The 21,208-nt window shown below is 41.4% G+C and overlaps 2 protein-coding genes across 2 annotated transcripts in view; one reads left to right on the top strand and one right to left on the bottom strand.

The window, feature by feature from the left end:
• Positions 1 to 1,000: 1,000 nt before the first annotated feature.
• Positions 1,001 to 3,217, bottom strand: TCTA (T cell leukemia translocation altered). The gene is made up of 3 exons (XM_065933704.1): positions 2,628 to 3,217; positions 2,230 to 2,284; positions 1,001 to 1,256 (listed from the first exon to the last, which is right to left on the bottom strand). The coding sequence occupies exons 1-3, from the start codon at positions 2,848 to 2,850 to the stop codon at positions 1,214 to 1,216; spliced, it is 321 nt and encodes a 106-aa protein (XP_065789776.1). The 5' UTR covers positions 2,851 to 3,217; the 3' UTR covers positions 1,001 to 1,213.
• Positions 3,218 to 3,302: 85 nt separating this feature from the next.
• The window catches only part of RHOA (ras homolog family member A), a 47,311-nt gene continuing 29,405 nt past the window's right edge, over positions 3,303 to 21,208 (top strand). Inside the window, exons 1-2 of the mRNA XM_065933703.1 lie at positions 3,303 to 3,455; positions 7,647 to 7,725. The gene's annotated coding sequence lies outside the window, so the exon portion shown is untranslated. The remainder of the gene's footprint in view (positions 3,456 to 7,646; positions 7,726 to 21,208) is intronic.

Below are 21,208 nucleotides of genomic sequence, written 5' to 3' on the forward strand. Positions count from 1 at the left end.
GTTTAATAAGCCACATCCTCAGTTGAGCCTGGGGTGAAACGTGAGACCGATTGTGAGTGTGGTGGTGGTTGTCAGTGGGCGGGCCATCGTCCCACCACCAGTCCTCAGGCACAAGCTCAGCACAGCCCTACTCCAGTGCACACTGCAAAGATGGCCTAGGCTGCCAGATGGCAACGTGACATTTACCAGAGAGGAAGCAGGCAGTGGGACACTGAGGTAGCTGCTGGCCCAGCAGAAGCAGGCAGAAGTACGACCGGTGGGGAAGGAGGCAGGCCCGGGCCCACACTGCTCACCTGGAGCTCCTGTGGCCCACTGTGGAAGTGGCAGGGCTGCCCAGCGTACGGGCAAGACGAAGCTCTTCTGGTTCCGGGTAAAGATGGGGAGTGGGGAGGCTGCAGGGCACAATGGGGCTGCTCTGCACTGCCTGTTTAGTCTGTCCCTCTGACTGGTGGGGCACAGATCCACAACCCCACGGGCACTTAGGCAGTGGGGGTGGGAGGTCACCCCTGAGACTCACCCTCTTTTAGGTACCCGGCTTCCTTCTGGGAGGGATTAAAAGGAGTATGAGTATGATGCTTGGGAAAAGAACTTACACAGCCCGACTCCCACCTGGAGAGGTCAGAGGAGGGTGTTTGGTGCCTCTATGTCTGGAGAGTGCCAGCTGCCCTGTCTTATACTAGAATGGCCAGCTAAGTAGCCACAGAATATAAGGCCATGTCCAGACTAGGGTTCCCTGGCTCCCTTCCAGCAATGCAAAACCAAAGAAATACAGCAAACTCAAGGTTCAGGGGAAAACAGACCTGCCTGAAAGATCTCAGAGGTGGTCAACCTCAGGTTTCCTCTCAGGGACAAATCTCTACAGGATCACATCCCGGGGGGATGGGAGGAGGAATAGGAAGAAGCCAAGACAGAAAATGGACTGTTGGCCTCCCCAACCGCAGAGGCTTCTGAGCTGACTCCTGAAAGGAGGAGGAGGTCTTCTCTCCTTAAGGCACCCAGATCAGGGTAGAAGCAAATTCTTTACTGGCCCGATGCCTGGGGCTGCTGAAGGCAAGGCCAAGGGCAGTGGAGGCCCAGCCCTGTGAACACGGGTACACCCTGCCCCCAACCCCATTCCTTCTGCCATCGTCCCTGGGGTCTGGGCAGCAACAGGACTCAGTATGGGAGCCAGCAGACCCGGTGATATCCCTGGAGACCCCTCTGCTGGCTTCCCTTATTCTCTGTGGGTTTTGAGAGGTTCATTTGCTGCTGTTTCCCTGAAAGTGACAGAAAAGAGGAGTTATTCCATGGACAATACAAGTCTACTTACGGGGGCTGAGCTGGGCTCAGTAAGGCCACACTATAACCTAGACCTCTCTGCTGAGCTTTCACAACCGTCTGCGGTGGGAAAGGGTCCACCACCTTTCACCTGCAGGCTTATTCTTCCTCCTGCTTCTCCACTTAGTGCATGGTGCACCCATCCTTCACCAGTTGCCAGGGACAGAAACCTGTGCAGTGGCAGGCCTCCTAATTGGCCTTGTGCCCTCTCTATTGGATAGGGTGTTCCAGTTCCCTCCATGCCTTCATGTTTGACCTCAGACGTCACAGCCTTGTCTATCCTTCCAATATGTCACCCTTGTTCTTGCCTCCGGGCGTTGTTCTGTCCTTTCTCTTTGGTACACCACCTCGCCTTTGCCCTCCATTTAAAAGGTGTCTGACTTGGACAGCTGCTCTGACAGCCTCACCTCTGCACTGTGGCCCGACCTCCCTTTAAATCTCTAGCTCCCCCTCTGAGCAGGGCCTGGGTTGTCGTTCTCCTCTGGACCCGGTGGGGACCCTGCTATGTGGTAGGAGCTCAGAGATCACATGAATGAATGCTCTGATTAGTGACTTCATGTTTACACATGAGGAGCTGATCCTGAAGAGGCCAGTCAGGGCACTAAGGACAGAGGGTCCTGCCTTTCCAACTGAGGGACTTACGGTGGAGTGGAATCCTCCAGACTTGCCACTTCATCTCTGAAATTGTGACAATAATGCCATCTACCCCACAGGTTACTGAACAGGTTATGGATGGGCTATACAGACGTCAGTGTCACGAAGCCTGAGGTCTGTTGCAGGACCTGGAATGTGCTGCGAACGCCACTAAGCTGGTGGACTCCTACCCTGAGAACTCCCTTCCCCTGTCCTCAGCTCAGGAGTGGCTTCTGCCCACTAAGTGCGTGAGGTAGAAATCAGAATAGATTTACTCACCAGGAAGGGAAATGCGTGGAGCCATCAGGTGTGGACCCGTTCTGGCCGCCCAGACCTGGGGGCAGGAACACATCCAGAAATGCAACAGGCTGGGGGTGGGTATCTGAGCAGGCATCAGCCCAGGTGAGTGGTACTGTTTGATGGACAGAGTAGTGGAAGCCCTAAGGGACTAGTGATATTGTCTGACGGGGGGTCCAAAGGAATTTATACGTGATGGGTGGACTGGTGGGGTTTCCGGTGTGAAATGATATCTTGACATGGGTCAGGGGTACAGCGTTAAGTTGTGATAAGGTTCTCAAGGGATCAGTGGTAGTCTGGGGGGATTCGGGGGAGCCCAAAGGTACAGTCTATGGCGGAAGGGGTGTGGCCGGCCCACGGAAGTTGGTGGGGAGTCTCACCTGGGCGGTGATACAGCCCGGTCACCGTACTCCCGTAGAACCCCCACGCCAGCTGGATGCTCAGGAGACTTAACACCAACCAAAGCAGCAGCAGCTTGAAGAGAGTCACGCGCATGTCTTGCGCCTCCCACTCCTGAAGGAACTCGCTGCCGAGAGCGCCCAGCGCGCCCAGCACCGTGGCCGGCAGAGCCTGCAAGGATTGCCCAGACCAAGGCTCCGCCATGACTGGCCGGCGCCTCACCCGGGGGACTGTCACCGTTGTCCCCACTGCGCAAGCGTCTGGTCTTCCGGGCCCAGGTCCGCTAGTGCGCACGCGTAAACCTAGGCAAGGCGCGTCTACCTCGCTTGCGCGAAGAGTTGGCAGTTTGGGGCGGAGTATCAAAACTGCGCAGGCGCACCTAGCCCCACCCTGCTAACTTAAAGGATGAGTGACTCGAGGAGTATAAAATAGCAACCAGGTCTTTTATAGCCCCGGAGTTCCCGTGATGCCCCACGCGGCTGCAATGATTGGTTAAGCTCCTTGCCTTTAGGGTGTGGACGCGCTTCTGAGCAATCGTGGCTGAGCAGGGAGAGCGCGCGCGTGCGCGGGGCCGCGACTGGGGCCGGCTCGAGCCCGCTGGGCACGCGGGGACGCGCACGTCGCTCCCCGCCCTCCCGCCGCCGTCGCCGCCCGCTCTTGGTTTCTCGCGCTCCCCGCCCGTCGCTCTCCGTCGGTTGTCTCGTTAGTCACCCGCCGCCTCCTCAGCCACCCGCCGTAGTCTTCGAGCTTGCGACTCGCGGACAGGCGTCCTCGGCGCGGAGAGGTCGGACTCGGAGTCGTCGCCTGAGGTGAGTGAGAGGGTTCCCTCCTGGCGCCGCGGTGCCCCGGGCCCGCCCGCCCGGCACTCTTCCGGCCGCCCGCCGGCCGCCGCCCCGCCGCGGCCGCGCCCCACCTGCTGCTCTCGGCCGGCAGCACCAGGACCCTGGCCCCTGACCCCGACTCCAGGCCAGGGACTCAGGCCCGGCTTCCCAAAGCGGCGGCCCCGCCCGCGCAGTCCCCGGAAGCGCGCCCCGCGGCCTCCCGCGCCCCTTCCCCCGCCCGGCCAGGCCTGCTAGAGCCCAAGCCGCCCGCCCGCGGTCCCCGTCGCTTCCTCTTAGGGCCGCGCCGGGCAGGGCGGGGGCTCTGAGTCGGGCCCCTCGACCCGCCGGGCAGCCGGCCCCTGTGAAACGCGGGAGGCTGTCGGAGTTGAAATGGGAAAGAAACTCTTTACAACTCCATTTTGGCTTTTGCATTTAATATGAAATATGAATCACCGTTTTATACTGCGAGAAGTCCAGTTATGTTTGGGGTATTTTCTTTTTTAATGCAGTATTCTTTGAGATTTTGTAAGTAAAGCATAATGTTGAAATCTCAGAGGTTAGGATTCTTCGATATTGAAGGGAATTTTCCGGCTGAACGGAACATTTTTTTTTCATGATTTAAACTCTGTAGGATCACAATAAAGTAATAATTTGCTTAGTCTAAGTTGCTACCTTGATTAGGAATCAGCTAAACATCTGTGCTTAGTTACCTGTTAGATCCAGTTACAAGTTCATTAAATGGCACTATTTGCAGTCAGTTTGGTCAAAACCATGTTTAGTAGTTTATAATGGAAAATTGGCATTCTTTTTACCTGGAGTTGGTTTCACTCGTGTTTCTTAATAGTTCTGGTTTAACATTTTTACCTCTATTGGTAACTTATTTGGCTCTTTGTGTGTTTTAAGTCTTTTTAAACAAATCTTTCTTGCAGGTGTGTAATGGGATTATATTCCTGCCAGATCTGAAGGGTGAAAAATACTTTAATAAAAATTTTTTTAAATGTTGTTTGTGGTGAGAATTTTTCTGCCACTTAGTGTCGCACACCCAGATGTGTAATGCTTATGTACCAGTGCTTGATTGTCACTTTAGACATGGCTCAATTGCGAGAGATGTTGTTCTGAGCATTTGGCACAAGTGACATTGTTTGGACTTAAATACAAGATTAGTTCTTAATTGTAAAGGATAATTAAGAAAGATCTCTTTTGATAAATTGCCTTAAGTAGTTTTTTTTTTTTTTTTTTTAAGAGCACTGGTGGGTGGCTCTTGGAGACATAAAATGTGTAAGATTAAAACAAAAATATATATAACATGGAATTTGGTTTTAGTCAAAGTCTAGCCCTTGATTTATAGCCTCTGTTCTCATAAAAATCCATACTAGAGGCAAGAAGAGATTAGGAATCCACTAATTTTTTTCATTGATCAAGAATTTTAGACCTGAAAGGAATCTTCAGGACTTGTACTCCCAACCTCATTTGCAGATGGGTAGCTGAGTCCCAGAGACTTCAGTAAATTTCCTGCGGTTGCATGTCTAGTCAGGTGCCAGCCAGAACTATTTTCTCTGTAAGATCTTCTCCATGTCCTCCCAAACAGCTTGCTTAGAGTCAGCTAAAATTCAGGACTTTGAGCTTATTCCAGTGTTTCTCCTTTTATGTATTGGCTGTGTTTTGTTTTGTTTTTAATGTATTGAGAGAATCTAAAAATTTTTCCAAGCAAAGTTCAATTCTTTTGCTTTTCCTCTCCTTTCTGTAATTTGGATGATCCTATAGCAGTTGATTGAAATAGGTAAATGAATATACAGGGTCTCTGCCTGGTGTAGTTTCTGGTTTTAGATGTTTGGCCTTTTCGATAGACCCAGCTTCTTCCAGAGGCAGGACCAGTCTCCCCTGCTCCAAATCCGATGTAATTAAGCCCTGGTAAGTTGTAATAGGCAACTGTGGGCTCTTTTGACTATTGATTTGAGGTGGGATGGGGAGAAACAATGTGTAACAAGAATATAGTTTCATATATATGTGATAGTGGTTCTGCTGGAGTGTTTTCGTTCCTTGTTTGTCAGTTAACTCCTTTTTAAAAGTTTAACCTGGGAGACTTCCCTGGTGGTTCTGGGTTAAGACTCTGCAGATCCAGTGCAGAGGGCACAGGTTCATTTCCTGGTCAGGGAATTAAGATCCCATATGCTTCATGGTGTGGCAGAAAAAAAACTTTAACCTGACTATGTGGGGGTGTAAGTTACTAGAGTCAAAACACAGATCTTCATGTGTTTCTTGTTCATAGGGTGGAGTCCAGGCAGTGACTTGAGGAGGTGGGTTGCTACTTTGTCCTGGCGCTGAGAGATTTATGTTAACTTTGCCAGAAGAAAGACTGATATTTCAACTTTTAAGAGCACTAATTTGGATTTGCTGGGCTTCTACAGATAGCACCTCAGGTTTAATTGCATTGTGACTGGTAGTGATAATTCTAAACGGGATTGAACATAATCACTGGATTTTAATCATATATTTGTAGTTCAAAAGGGAATTAAAAGAAAAAAGGAATTAAGGAAGTTTCTTCTTCCCTTACCGCTTAGTTTATACCTTTATGCAGCTGGGCTATAGAACTGTTTGCTTGCACTTTCACATTAATGTAACCAAATTTTAAACTTGTGTTAATGTATCGTCCTATAGTCTGTTCTTTGGGGACATGCTCACATACTTGTGAGATTAATAAATTAAAATTTTCAAGACAGTTTGAAGTTAGTAATTACTGTAAAATTCCTATTTTAAGTGACTCATTTTTAATCTGTGGTGCTGTAGTATTAAATAAAGGCCTTGTATACTCATAATTATGGTAGTCATGTGACCAAAAATCAGATAGACATTGAAGCTGCTCATTCTGGGTGTTGGTCTGAGTTTATTGGTGCTTCCTCCACGTGATTCGGAATACATTTTTATAGCAAATAATCATCAAAAACATGAGATACTCTTAAATCTGAGCCAGTTTGTAGTTGATAACAGAATGAGTTTTTGTTTTTTTTTAAGAGGATGAGTAAAGTAAATGTGCTTAAGCATATTTATAATAGCACCTTAATATTCCGGTAAAGGGAAGGAGAACGTAATAAGCAGCCAGTGAAATAAGTTTGCAGTGTAGTGAAGGGAAAAGTAGGTAAAATGAAATTAGAGAGATGGGCAGGGACCACACCATGTAGGATCTTTTAGAACATGGGAAGTTTTTGTATTTTTTTTTTAATTAAAAAAAAAATTTTTTTTAAACAATTTTATATACTTATTTTTGGCGGTGTTAAATCTTAGCTGTGGTACGTGGGCTTCTCTCTGGTTGTGGAATGCCATCTCAGTAGGTGTGGCATGCAGGCTTAGTTGCCTGGTTGCCTGTGGGATCTTAGTTCCCTGACCAGGAATTGAACCTTCGTCCCTTGCATTGAAAGGCAGAGTCTTAACCACTGGACTACCAGGGAAGCCCTGGATTTTTTTTTAATCATCAGATTATCTTTTTTAAATGAGGATGATGATAGGATCTTACAATATACAACTAGAATCATTCACCAAGAGTAGGGGATATGTCTGAATCCACTCTGACTTCAAACAGTAAACTAATACTGATCATTTCTGACAGAAGTATCAGAAGGATTTCATATTATTAATGTCCTTACTCTGATAACTTCAGCCTGTGTCTTTGAAGCCACTGGCTTTTGGACAGTTGTCTTTTAGCCTGCAATTTCTCTGTAATGCCTGTATTAAAAAGGAAATATAATTTGATAAAGCAAGTCATTCAGATGTTCATGGTAGGCTGGGTAGTAGGTATACAGGTGTTCACTGTAAAATTCTTTTACCTGTGCTGTGTGTTTATAATGCTGTGTGTTGCATGTTGACAATTTTGGAAAATTTACATAAAATTCATCTGCTTTTGATTTTAGCTTTTAAGAGGGCAACATTAAATTATAACATTCAGAAAATAAGGTTGATACTGTGCATTTTGTTGAGTGAAGGAGGCCAAAACATTTGAAAGTGGTAACTTTCATGGTATGTCAATTAAAATTAAATTCTGCGTTTATTCCTCCTCTGGATTCTGAGTTACTTACCAAATCTTTGGGCAAACCCGTTTTACATCTTGTGCTTTTGTTTTTTTCCCCCCATGAAATGAATAGACATAATCCCTGATTTTGTTTTATTTTGTGTGTGTTTTTATAGTGCCTTTCATCTGAGAAGTTAAGGGCACTTTGTAGAACTTCTGCCATACAGGCCGTGGGTCTTCCAGCACATTTGTAAGGTATGTAAATAACTTTCATTCCTCTTTCTCCATGGAAGAGAAATTATTATGTATTACATATTAACAGTAAGTTCTAGGGAAATATAGGTGCAGTACTGTTAATGATTTTCTTTTCCACCAACCTTGAGATCTTTATCTTACTCCATAACTTTCCCCTCCGGTCTCATTTCCCTATGTCTCTCCATACAGTACTCCTGTAACTTCCTTTTTCTCTTCTATTCTACCAGTATTTCTTACTTAGTTGACAATGTATTTTCTAACCTCTTAATCTTTAAGAAGATGTGTTTACCGCATTTTACTCGTACTTCTCTCACTTCTGTATCACTCTCATCTTAATTCTTCTTTTTTTAATGTCTTTACGTTTTCATTTTCTCTATAGTTTGGTCACCTTACACACACCTTACCACAGCCTGTGCTGTGGGTATGTCTGATTGTCAATAAAAAATAATTCAACCAGAGAATGAAGATTGGAGGATAATTCTTCCTCTTACCAGAGAAGTCAGCAGTAGTACTGGTTTGAATGGGAGCAGTGTTAATAGCAGGTGTAACAGCCCATCCCGGGGCTATTCAGATATTTTAAACTGATTACAAATAAAGGAAATAGAATCATCTAATTTAATTGATACCAAGTTTTCTGATTTGGTACCATTTTGACTACCTTTTCTTGTTCTCCTTGGGTCAGAGGGAACTCCATATATAAAGAGAGAGCTTTTAAGAGAATGAATATTCTCTTTTGGTGAGATGGGCTACCTGGCAGGGAAGTCACATGATGGTAGTGGTTTTGGTTGGCTTTGAACTTCTCAGCATGGTAAGAGGAATGGCCAAGCTAGCTTGTCATTTTTCTTTCATTGAAGAAATAGTTCCTCAATAGCTACTATGTGCCAAGTGCTGTTTTGGGACACATTTGAAGAAAACAAAGGTGGTCCCTGCCTTCAGATAGTGTTTTCTTTCTTTTATACTGTCGTTATTCCTAAAAACATTAACATTTTGAATCATCTCATCTGCTTTTCTCAGTATCACTGATGTGAAAGTAGAAAGCAGATTGAGGGTTAATGGTCACAAAAACATTAATAGCACTGCTCATTTTTATTCTAGTAGGGAATACTGATGATCTATGGCAAGAGATTAGCCAGTGCAACTGCTGGACATAGGATGACAGCTAGACGAGCACTGCTGGGCATGATACTCTGTTGCAGTCCCATGAGGCTTGAAATTTCTCCTTTCAGCAGATTCAAGTGATGCTTAAAAGTGGTTTGATTGATGGCCTCTTTTAAAAAAGGACAGACTATGTTTCAGGGTTTTCTCAGTTCAGTTTTTACATTATTGAGTTAAAAACAAAAGTATGGTTATGCTTTGCTCTGTCAGTTCAGTCAGTTCAGTCGCTCAGTCGTGTCCGACTCTTTGTGACCCCATGAATTGCAACACGCCAGGTCTCCTTGTCCATCACCAACTCCCAGAGTTTACTCAAACTCATGTACATCGAGTTGGAGATGCCATCCAGCCATCTCATCCTCTGTCGTCCTCTTCTCCTGCCCCCAATCCCTCCAACATCAGGGTCTTTTCCAGTGAGTCAACTCTTCGCATGAGGTGGCCAAAGTATTGAAGTTTCAGCTTCAGCGTCAGTCCTTCCAGTGAACACCCAGGACTGATCTCCTTTAGGATGGACTGGTTGGATCTCCTTGGAGTCCAGGGGACTCTCAAGAGTCTTTTCCAACACCACAGTTCAAAAGCATCAGCTTCGGCACTCAGCTTTCTTCACAGTCCAACTCTCACATCCATACATGACCACTGGAAAAACCATAGCCTTGACAAGACGGACTTTTTTGGCAAAGTAATATCTCTGCTTTTTAATATGCTATCTAGGTTGGTCATAACTTTCCTTCCAAGGACTAAGCGTCTTTTAATTTCATGGCTGCAATCACCATCTGCAGTGATTTTGGAGCCCAAAAAAATAAAGTCTGACACTGTTTCCACTGTTTCCCCATCTATTTCCCATGAAGTGATGGGACCAGATGCTCTGTAGGTTTGCTTAAATAAAAAAATTTTTTTTAAACTGAAAAGGCTGATGGTCCTATAATTACAAAAGAATTCTGCCAAAATGACCTGCCTGCCTGCCTACCTAGCTATCGATCTGTCTTTAAGCAGATTATTTAATTTCTTTGAAACTAAGGACCTACATCTGTGTAATGAAGGTTTTATTTCATAGAAATTTTAGATGAAATAATATGTGAAGAGCATAGTGCTCAGTGCATGTTAATTTTCTCCCTTGGTGGAAGTACTTGTTCTAACTCTGGATTCTTCAGGTGTATTTTTCTTTTAGGATATCAGTGCATTGAATTTACATAGTGACTGTTTGCTTTCAGAATGATGAGGATGTTGATAGGAAGCTCAGTTGTATGAATTTCTTTACTGCCACCTGACCATATAGGAGAAGCACACGTTTGTTGTTGTCTTTTGTTTAACTGTAGCAGTTAGTATGTTGGACTAAGGTTTTACCATCATTTTTATACATATTAACTGACATCATGAATAATAGTTTGGTAAAATGAGACCATCTTAATCAACTTAAGTTGTCTAGATTCATTCTTGGGTTGTAGTAGTGATTCTACCTTTATCTGACGATGAAATCATTTAGTTTTACTCTTAAACATCAGTAAATAGTAGCAGCAGAGATGGCACTCTCCAAGAAGTGGACAGAAAAGTAGATCCATGGGTGGAGATTTTTTTCTATTGTTACTTGCTTCCACTGCCTTTTATAACTGAAGGGGTTTTGAGCAGTATCTAATCCATGCCAACTCATACACATTGATGTGTTTAACTGTAGGTGAAGAATCTTCGATCACAAAGCATTTATTTATCCTGTATGAACTATATGCAAACTTCATTTATCTTTCAGACTTACTCTTTAGAAGTATTATTTTCCATTAATTAAGTTTTCCAACCTTACTCACCTTGCATCCTTACCATAGTCCCTAAGGCAGAAGTCCCTAAAACTTACAGGAAAATGTTTTGAACCATTGTGTCAGTTTAATAGTAGCCCCCCCCCCCCCAAAGCAGTTCCCACATTAAAAACAGATCTGTTTTTGCAAGGAGAGGGACAAATGAAGATACATTTTTATTTTCTGAAGCTCCTAACTGATCTAAAATACAGAGATCCAGTTCCACTACTTGAAAAATTGTTTGCTTTGAATTTAAGCATATGGTTGACAGTTCTGCTTTTGTTATATGTACTCTGTTACTTTTAGCTTATTCCCATGGCAGTTGTGTCTAAGTTGGTATAGTGCAGATGAGTTGTCCTCTGGTGCCTCTTCCGTGGGCCCAGAGGGCAAATGTAGGGCCAGTCTTCTGGTGTACTTTTACATAACCCTGTTATCAGGTTTTGAGGCCTAAGGAAGTATATTTAAGGTGGATATTTAATGTTGTGACAATACAGTTTTTTGGCTATGAGATAATTTTATTACACAATTTGGCAGTTTTGCTGGAAATACTACAGTGTTTTTTGTGGAAAAATTCTTTTTTGGATGAAGTCTTTTGTTTAACTTTTAAAGTAATTCAGAAGAAACTCTGTTTATCTTTTGATGGTCTTAAGCTCAGAAAAGGAAAGTAACAAAATAGCCTAGGTAAGAGCATGGGCTCTTTGGAGAGAACTTGACAGTTAAGTACTAGCTCTTACACTCAATATTTTATGACTGGATAGAAATTATGACCCCTTTATAACTCAGTCCCTTCTCTGTAGAATGGGGATAACAGAGGGCTGTGAGGGTGCAGTGAGAGAGAACCACTTAGCCTCAGTGCCATACAAGCAGATGCAGCTCATTAACTTTCACTATTCAAGTTATAATTTGTGGTACCTAGTAATCACACTTTAATTTGAAAGATAATTTTTTTGGATAGGGGACTAGCACCCTAAGAATTAATTTTGGGAGCGATAAACAGTTCTCTGTACTGAATCCCTGTTGCTTTGGAACAGGGTTCCAAAACCTGTCTGTTCCCAAACATGGCAACCGGTTCTTAAAGCTGGAATTACTTTGGAAAGCTTTTTAAAAATCACTTTTATTGAGGTATAATTTGCATAAAATAAAATGGACTTATTTAAATAACAGCTTAATAAGTTTTTGGTAACTATATGACAACCCACTCCAGTATTCTTGCCTGGAAAGTTCCATGGACAGAGAAACCTGGCTGGCTCAGTCCATGGAGTTCCAAAGAGTCAGCCATGACTGAGGGACTGGGCACACATACACCTGTGTAATTGCCACCCAGTCAAGACACAGAACATTGGTTTGGGAGGCTTTGAGATTTTCTATTTTTAACTAGTTTTTTATTTAAAAACAGTATGTACACTTGGTAGGACTGTGAAATACAAGTGAGAACTACAGTGAGGTAAGACCTCACACCCTTTCAGATGGCTGTGTATTAAAAAAAAAAAAAAGTGTTCTCAGGAATGTAAAATGGTACTGGCACTATGGAAGACAGTATAGAGGGCCTCAAAAAATTAAAAATAGAATTATCATATGACCCAGAAATGTCACTTCTGGGTTAATACCCCCAAAGAATTAAAAGCAGAGTCTTGAGATATTTGTACAGCTGTGTTCACAGTAGCATTATTCATAGGAGCTGAAACAGGGAAGCAGCACAAGTGTCTACTAGCCATTGAACGGATAAGCAAACTATGGTATATACATACAATGGAATATTATTTAGCCTTAAAATGAAAGGAAATTCTGTAGTGTGCTACAACATAGATGAACCTTGAGAACATGCTAACTGAAGTAAGCCAGTCACAAAAAGACAAATACTATATGATTCCACTTATATGAGGTACTTAGAGTAGTCAAAACCATAGAGACAAGGTGGAATGGTGGTTGCCAAGGGTTGGAGGGGAGGAAGAATAGTCGAGTGGGGGAGGGCAGTTAATGTGCAGTGGGTATAGTTTTAGACTACAAGGTGGAGAGTTACTGGATACACTGTGATGATGGTTGTGCAACATTATGACAGTATTTAATACCACTTAACTGTACACTGAAAAATGATTAGGATAGTAAACTTTGTGCTGTTCTTTTCTCAGACTTTTGGCTTCTGTTGGAGCTTTAAAGGTATTTTAGGGCAAGCGGGTTGGTAAAGTGTGGATGTTCAGTGCAGAGCAGAAGGGGTTGAGCTTGAAAGCAACAGGTCTTTCTCACATCTCAGCCTCCCAAGGTTCTCACTTCAGGGAAAACCTTTGTACCTGTTTCCTGTATGTAAACCAAGTAACTGTTTCATATGTATCCTTCTAATGTTACTCTGTCCCTATTTTATATGCAGAGTAATGCATATCCCACTGTTATACATCCGTTCTTTCCCCTTAACAATGGGTCTTGGTAATTATTTGACAAGATAGTTGAAAGTATACACTGTGGAAAATAGTTTGGCAATTCCTTAAATAGCTAAATATAAAATTACCCAGCAATTCCATTCCTAGGTATATACCTAAAAGAATTGAAAACAGGTACACAAATGCTTGTACATAAATGTTCATAGCAGTACTATTCAAATAGCCAAAGAGTGGAAATAATCCAAATGTCCATCAACAAGTGAATAAGTAAACAGTATATATACGTACGATGGAATATTATTAGCTATTTTTAAAAAATGAAGCACTGAAAAAAAAAATGAAGCACTGATACATGCTGTAGTATAGATAAACCTCGAAAGCATTATGCTAAGTAAAAGAAACCAGACACAGAAAGGGCACATATTGTATGATTTCATTTATGTGAAGTGTCTAGAATAGGTAAATCCATAGAGACAGAAAGCAGATTGGTGGCTGCAAGGTGTTGAGGGTAGGGGAAACTGAGGAGTGACTGCTTAATGAGTATGGGATTTTCTTTGGTGGTGATGAAAATGAACATGTTTTGGAATTTGATAGAATTGGTGGTTGCACAACATTGCAAATATACTAAACATTACTGAATTATGCACTTTTAGAAAGTAATTTTACACTATGTGAATTTTACCTCAACTAAAAAAAATTGTTTTTTAAAATATATGTTGAGGCCTGACCCTGAAGAGTTTTCAGTTTGTTAGTTGTGGAAACTTGAGAAGAGTAGTGATTTTTGTGCCAAAATGAAGTGTGCCTGGCTATGCACTGTCATTGCTGAAACATCTGAACAGGCCATGAGCAGCTTGGGGCTCTTGCTTCATTTTCCTCTGTGTGTCATTTCTCAAGTCAAGCACTGTCTTGGGGACAATGTCAGTGGAGAATTAGGTTGCACAAAGTCCAGTTCTGATTCTGTGCATCTATTTAAAGTTCATCCTGAAATATTTACATTTTGAAGTCAGTGATACAATGCTCCTATTAGGAAGCCAGGAGGTGTGTTCTCTCCCAGTGTTTCTTGGTCCCCTACCCTGCAAAGAATTTAAATCTGGGATGATTCCTTGTTGGCAGTGTTTTGGGGGCTTTGTCATTCACCTCTGCTTATGTACCTTCGACCTACTGCTCTTGGTCTCCAAGGTCCCTTGAACTGATATTGACCCTTGGCAACTGCTTGATCAGGATGGCCGAATAATATTGATAGTACTGGCTCAAGCTCATTCTGAGCAAATGGACAGATGGTAGTTTGGGTCTCCTTGCCATCAGGTTTCCAGTGTAGTTCATAAATGGCTTTGTTTTCAGTTTACTTTCCCAAGTAGTTACTGGTGTTTCCAGTGTGCTCAGCACAGTCCTAGATATGGGGGAACCTGGTTGTTGATAAGACAGATTTCTGTCCATTACATTGAAAAATAGTTTCTTCCTCTGACTTAAGGAAGTATGTATTCTATTCATTTGTATGTGTATTTTAACAAAAGGACCCAAACAGCAGTATGGAGGAGGGTACTGGAGAAGGGCGTGCTTATTATGAAAATCTACACTTGTTTTTCAGCCAGGTTTATTCTTTGAAGAAAAATCTGATTCTATTTGGTTGTTACTTTTAGGACTATCTGAGGGAAAGCCTGTATTTTGACTTTTATTTTCAGTTTTATAGTTCTGATAGCTTTGCTTCAGGAGGGTGCATTGTAGGGCATCCTGTAAACGTTCATTTGTGTGTGTTTAAGGACAGAAAGTATGACTGTGTAGAAAAATTGAGATCCTAAACCACCAAGATAGTATTGTTGTGTTCTGGGTAACTGAAGCTTGCATCTTTAAGCTTTACAACTTGTTTTATTCCTATAGTGAATATCTTTTTCTCATTGTGTCTGGGCCTTAAGATTCCCTGTGTAATGAGGTCTTTTCCTCCTAAAGGATTTTTAAGGTCTGTCCTTAGAGTATGTTGAATTGCTTTAGGACTCTGGCCTGGCCTGAGTGGCACTTCCCTGCCTCCCCCTTTTACATTTCTGAGCCTGATTTACAGGGTTTTTCACTTCCTTGTCATAGGCTACACCTCTTTCTCACTCACACATGCATTTCCCTAAACTACTGTGCACTTCGCTGCTGCCCAGCTAGATTTACAGAGTTGGCTAAAATAAGAACAAATAAGTTCATAGGGAGGATTTGAGTTTTAACACTCCTATAGATAATTGTAGTTCCTGATTATATGAGGGGTTTCTGTATTCTGAAGTTACAACTGTGTCTTAGAAGGTAGCTCACCACTGGTGTACACAGCTGATCTTTTTGTAACCATTTTCTTAAAAATTTGTACGCAGCAAATTGGTTATATAAAGTTTCTTTGTGACATGTATTTTTTCAGATTTGTTATTTGAACACTTAATTATTACGTGCTTGGGCCTGTGCTTGTCCAACAGTGATGAATAAGAGATGTGATTCTTGAACTAATTGGAGTTTGGCAGGAAGAAACTTTGAAGGGGTGTGATGAGTGAGGTAGAGAGAAATGTTATGGGTTCAGAGTACTTAAGGGGCCTGACCTAAATTGGGTCAGGGAAGGCCTGAGAGGAAGTGACTTAGCCTTAAGTATGAGGTTATCTAAGTGGGGGAAGGGTGGATGGTGTACATCCAGGGGAGAGGAATGAAGAAAGCATGGCTTAATATCCTGAATTATAGGAGATTGTTTTGACTGAGGGTGATTGTATGCTTTGGGTTTTATAATTTTATGTTAGTGGCTTGGGAATTGAAGTTTTTCCTTATCTGCAATATGACATTTTGTACCCATATTTCATCCAAAATAGTTTTTACACCTCTTGAATTGACACTACTCCCTTCCACAGAAACTAACATTGACAAAAGTTAGATAAGGTTGGGGGTAAGTTATTATGTACACTAGGATCATTGTTTTTCATAATAAAATTCACGGGATTTTTATGAGTCTTAAATTTTCGTTGTAAAATTTCAAGTTTAGTTTCCAAAAGACTAGACAGTTTTTGGTTTTATAATAGTCATATGTACAGTACTGGTTTGTAATTTCATTAGAAAAGTAATATAAAATTTCAACTGGATTACATAATTGAGGCATATGGATGCTAACAAGGTAAGTCTGATGAACTCAACTTCTAATCTGTTGTGTCCTCTGTGTTTAAAATAATGTATGCAGTACAAAAGTAAAAATCAAGTTATGTCCAAAGCTGTGCTGGTGTTAAATGCTTTTATTTCTTGGGTGATTGAGAGATGGTAGAAAGCTTGCTGTAGTCATCACTGTTTCTTTTGTACAGCTAATCCCTTTGAAGAATTATGAGGTAAAATAATTTTCTCAAGTATGCTGAGTTAGTGATTTTTTTTCAAGCTGTGATTATTTTCTCTGCATGGAAATTTATTCATTATCTTTCCAAAATATTATAAAGATCTTGATCCAGCAGAAGCAGTACAGTTATCCAGTTGAATTATTTCTACTTCTCTTTCTTCGCTGGAGAACTGTTTTGTGCCTGCTTATAATGAATGTTTGGCTAATAAATGTGTATATAATGCATTCATTATAATCTGGTAGCATCATCTTAAAAGTCTTTGGTGGCTCCTTATCTGCTAAAAATTGTGCACAGAGGCAGATTTACTGTGAGTATAAGAAAAAAAATTGTAAAAATGTGTGGTCCCTAACCAAGTTATCAAAATTATTTAGCAAATTTACGATGTAGAATTCAAATTGCTGTCTGCCCCTACAGTTTAGCTTGAAGTAATAACTCAGCCAATCCCCTCCTCACCTAATTTAAAGCCTGTTTTATTTTAATGTCAGGAGGGGCTCAATCTATTTCTCTGAGATAACAGCATGGTTATTGGTCATGGAAAAATCAGACTTGAATGCATTACAAAAGGTGCTTAGAAAGTATTAAGAGGAATGTGATTGTGTGTTTATAGCAGATTGACATTGGGTTAAGGATTTCATAATTGCCATTCAGGAAGTTATAAAAATCACAGACTCATTTGATGGCAAAACCTAAACTGAACTGATGAGAAGTTGTGTAGTCGTCATCCTACTTGGTGTGGTTGTTGATTTATTTTATTGAAGAACTGTTAACCCAGTTTGTGTGTTACAGAATATTTGGCATTTGTACCATGTTACCTTTCTAAATATGAAAAATTCTGAATTTAGAAATGTCTAACCCCAAGACTTTTTGGTTGAAGAATTGTGGGTCTGTGGTTCTTGGCAGTGAGGGAAAAGCTAAGTCTTTAATGGGAAAGGAGAGTGCAGGATGAAGTATGGATGGGATATGCACTTTGGAAAAATAATTATTTGCTGGGCTGGTAAAAGTTTCATTTTAGGAACAATATTTCTTTCAGATCAGGGCGTGTTATAAACTGTTCTTCAAATTCTGGACAGATAGAATTTGAAGGGACAGAGTTGCCATTTGTATAAACTAAGACCTAAATAATAATGACACACATTTATTGAACATTGACCTATTTTCCATATGGGGAAGCTCTTTTTGTATAAACATTATTTAATCTTTATGATAGTCCTGTTTGGAAGGTTCCATTCTTCGCTTGACAGATAAGGAAATTGTAAAGGGGCACAAAGCTAGTAAGGTAACTTCCAGGTAATGAAGCTCCTTTACCACTACTGTAAACCGCCTTCTGTCTACTCAGTTGCTTCCTATAACTGGAAATGAATTTCTCAAAGAACCTTTCTTTGGCTAGTCTGTGTGGGACCTATCCGTGTAATGAATATTTCGCATTTTATGTAGTAGTCCATATAGTAGATGCTGTATGCTTGTGAGACACACCCAGGATGGGACTCTGATTTTGAACCCCAAAAGTAATGTTTGGTCAAATAACATTGGTGAGAGTGTTTTGGGTTGGGAGGGGTGGTGGATCAGAATCACTGGAATTCTGAGAGCTTGTGTCAGTTGTCCCCTTCCTGAATCTGTGGATGGTGAAACAGTTAGAGTGCTTGTGATTACACCTTCCTCCAACTACAGTGAATAATCAGGATTATTCATAAGGTAACATAACAGTGGAGATGCAGTTTCCAGGCCTTTTCTCCTTCTGCTTGGAAGGACTCAGTAGACTGCCAGGAAGGAATGCTTATAGGTCTTAAAACATTTACTGGATTAGGGAAATTTTCATTTTAGGAAAAAAAACACCACTATATTCAGGTAACCTTGACTCTGCTTTAATTTATGGAAAAATAAATAAATTTCTTGTATTTTCAATATTTTAGTTCTTATTAACAAATTATTTCTGATCCCCTATAATGAATCTCTTCATCCTGGTTTTACACTGATGCCCCCTAAAATATTACTAGAGCACTGGTCTTTTGCTAAAGGCCTTTTGCTATACCTCATGTGGTAAGATAGACATTTAACCCTCTTTTGTCCTTTTACGGTGTTGTTTCATACACGAATGTAGGGGCTAGCTACAGAGTTTTTATATACAGTGGTTTAATTGTAAGTCTTGTTTGAAAAGAAATAACTTCCTACTTGAAGAATGAGACCTAAGACTAATTCAGGAAAGCAGGCAAGTAACTAAGAGGAAGTAAATTTGAAGGGTAATGTCTATTTTTAGTAACTTGGGCTTTTGGAAGTTTCCTTTCAAAAAGTTCGAAAATTAACCCTTTCTTATACCAACACATTTCTATCTATCAACTTAGGAAGGCTACATTTCTTATTAATTCATTTGGTGAACACACTTCTGTTCAATGATATTTTTGACCTTGCTAGGCATTGTAGGGAATATAGAAATGAAGATGATTATCCCTCATGGATTTGACTCCAGACTCCTCACAGATACCAAAACCTGTAAATGTTTATATCCCTTACATAAAGTAGTATAGCATTTGTATATAACCTGTGCACATCTAAATCATCTCTAGATTACTATTAATACCTAATACAGTGTAAATACTTGTTGTCCCTTAGTTTACATGGGGATTGGTTTCAGAACCTGACCTGAAATACCAAAATCTGGATACTTCAGTCCCACAGTTAGTTGCATTCAGCCAACCATAGATCATGTGTGGTATAGTATTTATTGAAGAGCCAAGTATAGATGGACTTGGGGAGTTCAAACCTGTGTTGTTCAAGGGTCAGCTGTAGACATAAATTCAGTGTATCACTGACTGAGCTATGAGGTAAGCTCATTACAAATTCAATGTAAATGATATATAAATAAGTGTAGGCATATGGCAAATTCAAGTTTGCATTTTGGAAATTTCTGGATTTTTTTTCCCTGAATATTTTTGATCCAGAGATGATGAACATATAGATAGAGGGGGGCTGACTGTGTAGTCTGTTTTTTTTTTTTTTTTTTTTTCTTTTAAACTGGAGCTTACAAATAATAGTATCCAGTAGTAAAGCAGTGGCTGTTGTGCGCCAGGTGTTTGTTCTAAGTAGTTTGTTGTGTTAACTGAATAATTAGCACTATCTTATGAGGGTAAGAGCCATTATTTTCCCCATTGCCAGATGAGGAAGTAGAAGCTCAGAGGAGTTGAGTAACTTACTCAAAGATTGACAGTTGCTTCGTACTCTAGGCACCTCATTTTGGAAGCCTTCTCTACCAGTGCAGCACATCAGGTGATGCAAGCGTACACAGTCGTTTGGGAAACAACTGTAAGAGTTCAGTTAAAGAAGAAGTTGTGCTAGAGTGGCCAGGCTGTCATCTCTGGGGAGGGCGTATCTCTTGGCCTAAAAGGAGATAAAGGGGAGTGTTATGAGTAGTGTGAATCAGCCCTTGGCAGTTTTCAACTGCTTGAACACAGATAATCTTGTTTTACCTCCTTGTAGGGAAGAGAGGGTGGGCAGTGTTGATTCGCCTGGGGAAGTTAAGTGAGAGGGCAGCTGTATGCCTCTGTTAGATTCAGTGTACCGGAAGTCAGATTCCAAGATGGAGTCTTGCACGTGTGCTGCTTTGCCCCCCTCCCTTTTTGCCTGATGTACTACCTAGACCTGTCCAAGTCAGTCAGTACTAAAATTCATTAATCATTTTCAGAAACATAGTGCACACATTTCTTGTTGTTCAGTTGCTAAGCTGTGTCCAACTCTTTGCAACCCCATGGACTGTAGCATGCCAGACTACTCTAGGCGATCTTCCCAACCCAGGGGTTGAGCCCACGTTTCCTTTTGTCTCCTGCATTGGCAGGCGGATTCTTCACCACTGCACCACCTGGGAAGCCCCTTATTTAAATAAGAATGATAAATAGGTATGAGGATATTTATAAAGGAGATTGTGTGGAGAAGGAAAAGGAAATGGAGGAGATCAGGAAAGAAGTAAGTTTGTCATCTTGAAAGGTAAATATTTGATAGAGAAGAGGTGGGGAGGCTTCTTGGGCAGAAGGAAAGTGTATACAGGACCAGAATAGGCTTTTACCGTTTACAGAATTTTATCATGGTGCAAATGTTAATGGAATAGACCTAGAGTGAATTGGACCCTTTACACCTTTAATGTCAGAAGGTTGTTGGAGAACATTGCTTCTGCAGTGCAGTCCTTAAAACCCAAGTGTGTGTCTGTGGGTAACCTTGTGATCCAGAATTAAATTTCTGGACTTTGATCCATAAACTGATTTTTCTGTCCTATGACCCTTCTTACCTAATTCTAGATGAAGTCCTTGTTCCATTAACTTTATTGCTTAGTAAAGCCAACTTTTCAGGAAGTTATGTGTTATTAACTGTTGGTATATAAACATATATAGGTGCTTACTGTATTGTCATTGAAATGTCTCATGAATCCTGAAGGTACCTTAGTTCAAGCATCTTTCTACTTGCCTTTGTTCTAGGTAAAGTGTAAATAAGAACCTGGCAGACTACTGTCCATGGGGTCACAAAAGAGTCTGACACAGCTTAGTGACTTAACAGCATTGTTCCAGATAAACTGTAAATAAGCTATGTTTCCTAAAATCCCAGATCCATATTTGCAACAGTTTGCTGCTAGCTGCACTCACTTGTCACTCTGGGCTCTTTTGAAGAACTGCTTGGTAACTTTTTCACTGTTCTTCATTAAGTAAATTTTTCACTGATTTCCCATTTTCCCCTTTGATTATCTCTTTCATATTAATAACCTTGACTTGTTTTTATTTATTCCTGAAAGAGTTTTATTTAGTTTCTCTAAGGCCGCCATTATAACTCTTCTTTGAAATCCTGAGCCTAG

This window comes from Muntiacus reevesi, chromosome 4 (assembly GCF_963930625.1).
Source record: "Muntiacus reevesi chromosome 4, mMunRee1.1, whole genome shotgun sequence".
NCBI classification, from domain to species: domain Eukaryota; kingdom Metazoa; phylum Chordata; class Mammalia; order Artiodactyla; family Cervidae; genus Muntiacus; species Muntiacus reevesi.